Source organism: Neophocaena asiaeorientalis, unplaced genomic scaffold (genome assembly GCF_003031525.2).
Source record: "Neophocaena asiaeorientalis asiaeorientalis breed wild unplaced genomic scaffold, Neophocaena_asiaeorientalis_V1.1 scaffold96, whole genome shotgun sequence".
Taxonomy (NCBI): Eukaryota; Metazoa; Chordata; class Mammalia; order Artiodactyla; family Phocoenidae; genus Neophocaena; species Neophocaena asiaeorientalis.
In genome coordinates this window covers 2,395,075-2,407,173 of record NW_020175831.1, presented here as the reverse complement: position 1 = coordinate 2,407,173, position 12,099 = coordinate 2,395,075, and the positions used below count along the sequence as shown (strand labels likewise).

General features: G+C 40.4%; 1 protein-coding gene across 1 annotated transcript in view; it reads left to right on the top strand.

Annotated features, from left to right (window-relative positions):
- WIPF1 (WAS/WASL interacting protein family member 1) overlaps positions 1 to 12,099 on the top strand; it is a 35,165-nt gene that overhangs the window by 11,649 nt on the left and 11,417 nt on the right. Inside the window, exons 3-5 of the mRNA XM_024732842.1 lie at positions 3,123 to 3,252; positions 8,549 to 8,677; positions 11,709 to 12,006. Coding sequence (XP_024588610.1) covers positions 3,123 to 3,252; positions 8,549 to 8,677; positions 11,709 to 12,006 — 557 coding nt within the window. The remainder of the gene's footprint in view (positions 1 to 3,122; positions 3,253 to 8,548; positions 8,678 to 11,708; positions 12,007 to 12,099) is intronic.

Genomic DNA, 12,099 nt, shown 5'->3' with positions numbered 1-12,099 from the left:
GTGAGAGGCCCGCGTCCCAAAAAAAAAAAAAAAAAAAATTTGTCCTTCCCTTAGATAAGTTTGAAAAGCTGTGATCTGGCTAACATAGAAGGACTAGTTTATATTTACCCAAAAGTATAGGTTTTGCACCACCGCTGAGTCGTATGTGCCTTGATTTTTTTTTTTAATTTTAATGCTTGTGTTTAATATGTATTCTAGCAGTGGTTTTGTTTTTGTTTTTGTTTTTTGTACACGGGCCTCTCACTGTTGTGGCCTCTCCTGTTGGCGGAGCACAGGCTCCGGACGCGCAGGCTCAGCGCCCATGGTTCACGGGCCGAGCCGCTCTGCGGCATGTGGGATCCTCCCGGACCGGGGCACGAACCCATGTCCGCTGCATCGGCAGGCGGACTCTCAACCACTGCGCCACCAGGGAAGCCCCAATATGTATTCTAAAAGTTATAACTGGCACACCCAGGGTTTAATAGTGAGTTAATTTAAAAGAAATGTTCACTGAGAAATAGTATAGTAAATAATATAGTGAATTAACTTAATGAAAAATATTAAATAATAACACAGGTAGCATGAGAAGATGACAAAAGTCACAAAAGTTGTACCAGAATGGTTGAAGTTTGGGACACCCTGGTTTATCCTATCCACTCATTTCTATCCATTATTACCTGACTAAAAGCAAGATCCTAGAGAGACAGGATCTAGAGATGAGAAAAGGGAAATGTTGGTGGCCATCGTAGGACACCATCCAGTGGAACAGCACAGTCAAGAGATAAGTCAGCACCCAAGGAGGTCAGGTGTCAAAATAAATTTTGAGGCAGAACAGGAGGCCAGGGAGGGTTGCTGATCCAAAACCATGAAGAGAACCAACGTGGACATGGCACTTAACCTCTAGACGCCTCAGGTTTTTTCATCCTTAAAACGAAGACAACAGGTAATTCAAAAAGCTCTTTCTAAGATGTCCAAGGCATGTTGTTAAGTTATAAAAACAAGTTTCAGAGCAATAGACGATGATCCCATTAGCAAAAGCGAACTGTATATGCAAAGAGCCTTTCTGGAACTGACTGCCAAGAAGCTCTTAACAGGCTTGCTTCAGAGGAGGGTTGGAGGCCAGTGGGGAAAGGGCATTTTATTTATTAATTTTTTTTCAACTGAGATATAATTGACATATAACATTGTATAAATTTAAGGTGGACAGCACATTGATTTGATACATTTATGTATTATAATTACCACCATAGTTTTAGCTAATGCCTCTATCACATCACATAATTATCATTTCTTTTTTGTGGTGAGAACATCTAAGTTCTGGTCTCTTAACAGCTTTGAAGTATATAATACAGCATTGTTAACTATAATCACTATGCTGTACATTAGATTTCCAGAACTTATTCATGTTTTAGTTGCAAGTTTGTACTCTTTAACACCTCCCCATTTCCGGGGAAGGGCATTCTAGACCCCGCGTTTATCCTTCTGTCAGGTTATAGGGAAGGCTCCGGAGTCAGGCTGCCAGGCTTTGAATCCGAGCTCCTCCTCTTACCAGCTGGGTAACTGGGTTGATAATTTAACTTCCCTGTGCCTCAGTTTCCTTGACTCTAAAATGAAAGTCATGACTCACAGGGTTGATGAATTAGTATACTTAAAATGCTAAAAACGGTGCCTGACCCATAGTAAAAGCTATATAAATGTTAGCTGTTATTATCGTGAGCAAGTACTACTTTGTAATTTAATTAAGACCCTTTCAGTTTCATACACAGAGATTCTGTTTAGCCTGCTTCAGGGTTTTTCTTAGCTCTCCCTCTGCCTCTAATAAATAGCTGGGTCAGGTATCAAGCTAAACTTGCCCAGGTTTACTCCTTGTAGCCCTTGCTGGCATCTGTGAAATCAGAGCCTTTCAGAAGGGCTGGGGCGAGCCTCAAAGGACTCTCACGGCTGCCAGAAGTACCACTGGGTTTGGGGAAGACGACTCTCCCCAGGACCAGGCCAGACCAAGCCAGTTTCCAAGTGTGACAGACACAGGTACATGCCTACTTCCGAGTCCATTTGCTGGCGTCTTAGTGTTCCCACTCCCTAAAAGAACCCTGAAAAAACAAAATCCCAATTTCACAGTAAGAATCTTTCCCAGGAATTCTGAAATTATAGAAAATACCCAAAGGTTTTATTTATTTTTTTATTTTTTGGCTGCTCATCGCAGCTTGTGGGATCTTAGTTCCCCGACCAGGGATCAACCCCACACCCCTGCAGTGGAAGCACGGAGTCTTGACCACTGGACCGCCAGGGAAGTCCCCCCAAAGGTTTTAAAGCAGCACCATTGTCAGCTGTGCAGTCTCTGTGGGCTAAGCTTTCAAAGGGATTAGGGAACTATGTTCAATATCCTGTAATAAACCATAATGGAAAAGAAATTAAAAAAAAAAAATTTTAAAGGGATTAAACATCAGGAACACCTTAGCCCAGAGGAACATGAAGGGAGTTGGGGGGTAATGGAAATGTTGTATATCTTGATTGTGGCGGTGGCTACACGATTGTATATATTTGTCAGAATTCACAGGACTGTACACTAAAAGGGTGATTTGACTATTTGTAAATTATACCTCCAATCTGCCTTAAATTAAAAAGAAAAAAATCTCTTGTCAGTGTAACCAGAGGGAATTATTTTCTAAAATTTTGCTGGATTAAAAAAAAATACAGCTGACCCTTTTTGATAAAGACAATTTTCCTCTTGCACCAGGTTAGTTCCAAAAGACAAGAAAGAGATGTTCTTCAGACAACATTCTAGAGGATGAAGCCTCACAGTATCCTGCAAATTCCTCTCAGACTTAAAATTCCCTTCTCGTTTCTAGCCATCCACCCCTTGCTCTGTTGGTTACGGCCAGATTGTGGTCTGAATTTTCAGAGACTTTTATCAGGGAGTGACTCTTCCTGCATTAAAAATGAATGTAATGTATTGCTGCCTCTGCTCCCAAATGTCTGGGTCTTAAAAAGAGTGACATCGGGTCTAAAACTTGTAGAGAATTTACAGCCTATTGCCAAGAATCTTAATAACAAGCTCCCAATGCGCTAGCTGTCCCCACCGAGTGTTGTACTACATGATTTTAATTCAAAAGATGAATATAAGTTTGCCTGTTTCCTTTCAGGCCAATACAGAAAAGCCTACCTTGAGTAAGTCAGAGCAGGCTGGGAGAAATGCTCTTCTCTCCGACATCAACAAAGGGAAGAAACTAAAGAAGACAGTCACCAATGACAGAAGTGCACCGATATTGGACAGTAAGTGAAAAAAGTTATTTTCCATGGAGATAAATGGTTTATGACCTAACAATCAACTCTACTCTTCCCACCAAAAAAAAATTTTTTTTTTTTTTTTTGGTTAACAACAGCTGCAAAGCTAGCAGAATAAGGGACTGTATCACTCATTGTAGGCCATGGCTCTGGCTTGGGTTCCCTCTAATGCTGCAGGAAGCCAGTATAATAATTCTTTGTCCAAGACACACACAGCAGCAATTCTCTGAATTATTCACAACTCTTTACAGCACTTTCTGGAAATTAACCCTTTGCTCATCTTACCACAGAGCAAAAGGCAGCATGAAATATGGAAAGAGCCCTAGTCTTGGAATCAAAGGATGTAGGTTCGAGCCCTGACCATCTCCAACCCTTTGTCTTCATTTGTAAAATGGAGATAATACCTGTTCTACTACCCTCACAAGTTTGTTGTGAGCATCAAATGAGACAATGCTTCTGAAAGTGTTTTGTTGCCTGGAATGTATAATTCAAGTGTAGTTATGATTATTAGGGGGTTAGAGAGAGAGGAAATGAGATCACAGCTTTGCTTATTGACCCATCATAAATCTGAGATACTTTCTGGAACAAGGCAGGGTATGTGTAAACAAACAAGTACCCACCATACAGGTGGGTACTTGTTAACATTTACAACAGAATGAAACATTACAGATGGCTAGAATCTACCGGAAGTTAATTATTGGGCCTCAAGACTATCATCTCACACTCCTCACACATTTCCACTGCCAGCCAGATGTGCCCAGAATTCATCCTCGACCACAGATGCCACTTGGACTCAACAGGAATTAGACTGTCCTAAACTCACCAGAGGGAGTTTGGAGACAAGTGAATAACGATGTAGGATTTTAGCCAAGTGGAGGAATTTCTAGGAAAAGTGCCTAACGAGTAGAAGAGAAAGATCAGCGTTAGGTGAGAACATTGGTGAGGGAGGAAGGTGGAAAAGAGGAAGACCAAGACAAAGGCCTTTGAGTTTTGCTCTGTTACCAGGCAAGGTGGTGCAGATGGAATGCACCACACCTCAGTGGAACTAGAGGGTCTTTGACTTTTGACGAAGTCTTACCTCTGGGTCAGAATGCCCACAAAATGGTGTGGTTATTGTATAGTCAATTGCTTAGTTTTCCTGATCTGTGTCACAAGGTTCTCCCTGGGGTTGCCCAGCCCAGTCGCTTCTTTCTGGGGAGCTCTGGTCCAATAGCCATTGAATCGTGGTGCCTGGGATGGGGCCAGAGGAACTCCACAAACTGCCAACCTCTAGACCAGAGCCCAGTGGTTCTCTCCACTACGAGAGGGAGCCTAGGCTCTGGAGAATTCCCTAGATGTTGAAGGAGAATGGACAGTCTGGGGCCTAGTCCTGAATCCACTAGTGGAAGTTCATTATATTCTTCAAGATACACTTCTCTCATTAAATGGAAAAGAGTGTTAGTTCTCCCTCCCATCTGCTCAGTGATGTTTAAGAATGCACTTTGCCTTGTGGACACCAGATGCAACCCAATGCATGCCCTTGTTGTCCATGAACTTAACTGGACGCTAACACTGTTGTTAGAAGCTCTTTGCAAGTGGCAAAGTCCATCCATGGTTTTGTATTTGTTTGCAGGTGAAACCTCCCTGGGTTCTATGTCAAAATGTTGACCATGGTTATGCAGGATATAACTCTTGAGGTCAGCTTTGTCCTCCAATTTAATTGTTTGCAGAGTGACCTAGAGCCAGTTAGCTGTCCTCAACTAGTGTAGCTTCTCTATCGGAAAGCTGTACAACTGTTGCAAGTTAAGAACACTAGTGGACGATGTCTGATAGAACAAGTTCATCGATCTCTTTGAATGTTCAATACCAGGTAAAGGTGTCCTATGAAATGCAGTATTGCAGAATGCATTGTTCATCAACCAATAACGTTTTAATGTCAAGGGCATTATTAATATTATTGGCAATAATTTAAATGAGTAAAACTTTTAAATTTTGTATGGAAGCAATTTTGCATGCACTTCCAGAAATTGTTATTCTAATTTGATATATCGTACTAGGCAAAGTAATTCTTGTGAGTTCGGTATCAGATTGTTTCTTCTATCAGCAGAGTTCCCATAAGTATCCCAGAAAGTTCCACACCTAGAAAAGATACAGAGCTGACACAGACTTATGATCAATCTAACCCAGAAAAAAAGAAAACACAAATGAATAAATAGAGCTCAGAAAGCAGATTAAATAAAAGATTCAAAGCAGATTTTCTAAAATTAAGGATGCTACAATGAAGTTATTCTTAAAGAATTTAACTTTTTAAGAAAAGTACAAATTTACCAAAAATCATTCATGAAGCTTCAGTGAGCAAGGAAAAAGTTGAAAACTTTATCAAATTACTTTTTCTCTAAAAAGCTTTAGAGCCAGATGATTTTATCAGAAAATTATTTCAGATTTTAAGAAACAACAAATTCAGATGCTATATAAATCATTCCTAAATGCAGGAAGACATGGAAAGCTATCTGTTAGGTATAATGAGATTGGCATGATCTTAATATCAAAACATGACAAAGGCAGCATATATACAGAAAGAAAGCTGGTGTATCAGTGTCTCAGGGGACATGTGGCAATGCCTGGAGGCATTTTTATTTATCACAACTTGGTGAGGGAGGGTTCCTACTGACACCTAGTGGGTAGAGGCCAGGGATGCTGTAAACATTCTACAGGGAACAAGATGGTCACCCACAACAAAGAATTATCTGACCCCAAATGTCCATAGTTCCAAGGCTAAGAAACCCTACTATAGACCACTTATGATCACAGACGAGAGGATACTAACTAAAAATCCAAAAACTCTAATTCAATAGTATGTTAAAAAAATAATTCACCAAATCCAGAGTTTGTCTCATTTTTAATGTTAGAAAGTCTGTATATCCATCATATCAAATAAGGAAAACCATATAATGATCTCAGTAGATCCTGGATAGGCATTTGATAAAATTCCATGCCATAAGAAAGTCTTAAAAACCCAGAGTGGAAGGATCCTTGCTAACCACGAATACTTAGAAAAAAAAGTTATTTCAAACCAACAGTCAGTATGTAACTTGGGGGTTTCCCTCGTGGTGCAGTGGTTAAGAATCCGCCTGCCAATGCAGGGGACACGAAGTCGAGCCCTGATCCAGGAAGACCCCACATGCCGCCGAACAACTAAGCCCGTGCGCCACAACTACTGAGCCTGTGCTCTAGAGCCTGTGCTCCACAACAAGAGAAGCCACCCCAATGAGAAGCCCGTGCACCACAACGAAGAGTAGCCCCCGCTTGCCACAACTAGAGAAAGCCCGCACGCAGCAACAAAGACCCAATGCAGCCAAAAATAAACAAATAAATTTATTTTTTAAAAAATGTAACTTTGAAACATTAGAGGCATTCTCATTAAAATCAAAACATGATTTCCTTTATTTTTAAAATACTAATAACGTTAATAATTTATGTTTAAGATAAATATATAAATGTATATTCTTTATAATTATTTTAAAATAAATTGTCTTTAAATTAATAAAACATTAATAACTTACACTGTTATGGAAGCTCAGTCATCAAAGTAATTTCTTATATAAAACAGAAATAAGATACACAACTCTTAGAAAAGAAGGCATACACCTTACCTTTATTATTTGCAGAGCATTTGTCTACTAGAAAATCCAAGGTAAAAAATAAATTTTAATTCTGAAAATGCAGGAAAGTGATTTATTAGATATCAAATGAAATTTCCTGATGCCAATAATAACCAAGTCCAAAATATAGTAGGAAAAACATTCCTTTCATAATTTCAGCAAACAAAAATGTATTTGAAGTGACTCTAAAAGAACTATGGGTGACCCACATCATGAAAATTACAAAACTTTACTGAATAAATCAGAAGACGTGGGAAAATATACCATGTTTCCATAAAGTCTAAATATCATGAAAGTGTCAGTTCTCCCAGATTAATTTGTAGATCTCGTGTAATACTAAAGACTCAACAAGGTTTTCCAGGGGTAGAACTTTAAACAGGACTTAACCTCATAAAACATATATACATACATAAATTGTTAAGAGACAATTTTTTAAAGAGGGTATAATCATGGCTCTAATACAGATATAAAATAAACATATATCAAAGATTTTATTTAGCTCATTAATTAATGAGGGAACTAATATAATGTTATCGATTCAAAGGAGAATTCGAAGCACCACACGTATGTAGGCAGGTGAGTGTTGAAATGAATTTACAGATAGGTGCAAAACAGGTCAATCAATTGCATGACACTGAACACAACCAACATGCATTTCTATGGACAAATATCATTTGCATTATTATCAGTTTTGTACAATTTAATAGAGTTGCAGACTAGCTCAAAGTCAATGGGAAATAACCCAGAAGGCTAGACTGGATACTTAGTAATCTTTTTCTTTCTTCTTCTTCCTTTTTTTTCTTGTTTGCCTATTTTGAAATCTTTCACAGTTTTTTGGCAACAAATGCAAAATAAAACAAAATCTTTGCATCGTCTCAAGTTGCAAAGAATTTTAAAAATGTTAAAGTCTACTGTTGGGTTTTATGATATTAAAAAACTGAAATCAACCTGGAAGGCCATCAAATAGGTAGATGGATAAATAAATTACAGTACATTCAGTGTTCTAAAACACAATGCAATCCTTTAAACTCATGTTTTCAAAAAATATTTAGTGACATGGGAAATGCTAACAATAAAGTGTTGACTGAAAAAAGCAGGCTGAAAACTATGTAGTGAATTTGGTCGTGAGAAAAAATATGTAAAATGAAAAAACAAAACCCACCAAAACCTGGCAGGGAAAAATACACCAAAAATGTGGGTATTTCAATGAAGCAAAATTATGGGATATTATATTTTCTTCTCCTTTATTTTTACTGTTTCCTTTCTTCTCACCTTTTATTGCATCTCCTCCCTTAAGACTTTCTTTCTTTGAAGATACTTTCATTTACCAAATCCTATGATACACAATAGATATTAACTCATGTGGCAGCCAGCCAAGCAGGGGAAAGTCATTATCTATTACTGATTCTTCTACCTCTGGGCTTGCGACTGCCCTGGAGTAGAAATAACTCTCTGCTTTTCTGACGGAGGATAGGGTGAATCCTTAAAGTCCTACCCTTTAATGAAATTCCAGGTGTCCACCATGGGCTTAGGTTCTGCCAGCTCCCTGTTGTATTGTGATTGTTTACTTGGGCGAGGACTGGTAAAGTTCTCTGGTGGTGTCTTCATACATGTGTAAAGGCTGTGTTTTCTTCCTTCTGCAGAACCTAAAGGAGCTGGTGGTGGTGGCGGAGGCGGCAGTGGGAGTTTTGGAGGGGGTGGACCACCCGGTTTGGGAGGACTGTTCCAGGCTGGGATGCCAAAGCTGAGATCCACAGCCAACAGGGAGAGTGGTAAGGAGAGTTTCCTTCCTTAGTTACTGAAGACCAGGCTGAGTCTGGCGGTTTTGAGACTTGGCATCCCCTCTAAGGCACTGTGCCCTGTGAAACATTTTAGATTTCTTGAAATGTTAACACTGTTTTATAAGAGGGACTCAAGGGACTTTCCTGGTGGCACGGTGGTTAAGAATCTGCCTGCCAACACAGGGAACACGGGTTCAAGCCCTGGTCCAGGAAGATCCCACATGCCACAGAGCAACTAAGCCCGTTCTCCACAACTACTGAGCCTGTGCTCTAGAGCCTGCGAGCCACAACTACTGAGCCCACGTCCCACAACTACTGAAGCCCGCATACCTAGAGCCTGTGCTCCGCAACAAGAGAAGCCGCTCTGCAATGAGAAGTTTGCGCACCACAACGAAGAGTAGCCCCCGCTCGCCGCAACTAGAGGAACCCTGCGCACAGCAACAAAGACCCAACGCCACCAAAAATAAATGAAATAATTTTTTTACAAAAAGAGGGACTCTATTTAGCATCTTTTTTTTTTCTTTCTTTTTCTTTTTAAATCAGGATCAGACAGCTCCATCGAGCTGTTAAATACTTGTCCAGTGTCCTTGGGGTAACTTGTACTTTTTTGTACTTTTCTAAAGGGTAAGCTAGAGTGGGAAGAAAAGGAAGGAGCAAATGGGACTTGCCACCCCTGGAAACTCTGCCTGGTGACCTGGCAGATTCAGCTTTCTTTGTGAGGTAGTCTGACCCACCTGTTGAGTGTAGTAAATACTTGTGGGTCTCTTTTCAAATACACAATGGAGCACGTCATATGAAATATAATTACATATCTCACAAAATCTAAAAAGGTGTTTTGCCTGACATTTGGCATTTCAGAGCTAGTGATTCTAAGTATTCTCTGCAGGAAGCCATGGAAATGAGTCCTACAGGATTGTCTGTGAACACGATGGCACAGAAAAAAGTTAAACCTGGTCATGCCTAAATAAAAAACCTTACAGAGTGTGTGAGACTCTCCCCTGACTATGACAGAAGCTCAAGAAATTTCCCCATGAAACTTTACTTTTTAATGTTTACTGTGTTAGAAGAATTTTATTTCTAATTCTATGGTCTTTTAAAATGTCCACTGGGAAAGTGTGAAACTGTCACATTCATATGAAGATAAAGTCACTGAATCCTCAGGGTTACCTGGCTATTTTAGTTTTGGATTGTCAACATCTAGAAGGAGACTCAAGAATATGAGAGATTCTATCTTGCCAGGCCTGCATTTAAATTTGTTTATTTAAAACCCACTGAAAGGACTTGAGGCAACTGACAAATGCATACATTCAGTACTTTTAACAGTAGGTGAAGAAATTCAGGCAAAAGACAACTGGAAGTAAAACAATGAAATGAAGATGGAATTTAAGTTAGTACACAAAATGCTACAGTATTTGCATAGTATACTATCTGCATAATGGGTCCCATCCCTGTAACATATATGTGGATAGTAACTGCACCTTTAATCCAAATTTGGAAGGTAAAACTTATCACAAGTTGGTGACATAGAACTATACCACACAGTCAAGGAAAATATAGCTCATGTCTAGTGCTAAAGTCAAAATAAAAAATTCTTTCTAGAGTTCACATTATTCATAAATCCAGCCAAATGTCTCTCATTGTGCCTTGGATAAAATCTGAACGCCTTCTGGCCTACAAGGCTCTTTATGACCCGGCCCCTGCTAGCCACTCAGGCTACATTTCGTAGGGTTCTCCTCCATGCTCACTGTGCCCCACACACATAAAAGCCTTGGTTTTTTAACTTGAGCTAGAAGCTCATTTCCACCTCAGGGTCTTTGTACCTGCTGGCCCTGACTGAAGCACTTCTCTTCCTCCTCTCCATGGTGGGCCTTAGCTCAAATGTCACATCCTCAGAAGGGCCACCCCCATCTATCCTGGCCTCTCTGGGCATTCTTCATCTCATCAGCCTATTTTAGTTTCTTTTTAGTCCTTATAACTATCTGAAAATATTTATGTTTACTGGTTTTTTGTTTATCTCCCCCAGAAGAACATAAACTACAAGAGAGCCAGATCTTTTCTGTTTTGTTTACTCCTCTGCCTCTAGCATCTAGAATAATGGCTGGCGTATAGTATAGCAGGTTAATATTTGGTACATTAATTAGCTCATAGTTGAACTGGGTCAAGTTTTTTCAGACTAAGCATTTTTCAAGAATTAGTTTAGGTTCTAAGAGACTCTGGGGTGGTGGTTTGGGTTTTTCCATAACTTTGGTTCCTCTTTAGCTCTTCCCTTTGTTGAACCAAAGTAGTTGAATATTAATTATGTATTAATAGTAGGGTTGTTCTGTCCTGTCAGTATTAAAGTAGAAGCTGACCTAGTAGGGAAAAACGTTGTATAGTTGCCTACTTGTTTGTAGATTAAGACCATCCACTGGTGTCAACTCTTTTAAACTTTGACAGTTTCTTTTTCCTTTGACAGTTTCTTATTTCAATCATAACTCTTCCACTATATTTTCCCATTCTCTCTTAGAAATTTACCTTTAAAGGTTCTAGGTAAGCCCTCCCATACAGAAACTTACATTGGGATAACTAATTTCTTCATCTAAGAAATCTACATTATTTTTCAAACCTGAGAGGTACAGGGTGGGGGGACAGGGATAGTGATGGGGAGAAAAGAAAATCATTAGCAGAAATCCCATGTACCAATGCCATCCTGTTCTCGACCTCTTGTAATGAATAGGGATGTCTCCAGAACTCTTACCAACCTCATCCTGGTTCTTGTCCATCCATAATGCCAAGAGAGCTCTCCAGAATCCCTTTGAAAGCTGATGGGTCGTGGAATCTGGGAGTAGAAGAGAAACAGAGAGCTGTGATCTGTCCCGCTGCTTCCAGGAAGGACACACAAAGCCTAGTTTATATAAGTAATAGTTACCTGTCGTTTGCAGCATCTAGGAAAGGGCTTCCAAGAGCTGGCAATTTACTCTAGCTCTCTGATTGCCTTTAAGGTTCCTAACTTTCTGATTTTTTTTTTTTTTCTGTTCTTCAGATTCTGGAGGGAGCCGACCCCCGATTTTGCCACCAGGAGGAAGACCCACATCTGCCAAACCTTTCTCGCCCCCAAGTGGCCCAGGGAGGTTCCCTGTGCCTTCTCCAGGCCACAGAAGCGGACCTCCAGAACCTCAGAGGAACCGAATGCCTCCCCCGAGGCCCGACGTGGGCGCGAAGCCTGATAACATTCCGCCTCCAGTGCCTAATACTCCAAGACCCGTTCAGTCAAGTCTGCACAACCGGGGGTCCACCCTAGTGCCCGGAGCCCCCAGGCAGCCCAGCCCTGGGCCGACTCCTCCCCCTCTCCCCGGAAACCGAGGGGCTGCTTTCGGGGGAGGCTCCACCCGCCAGACCCCATCAGGCTCCTCCTCACCCTTCTCCAACCGGCC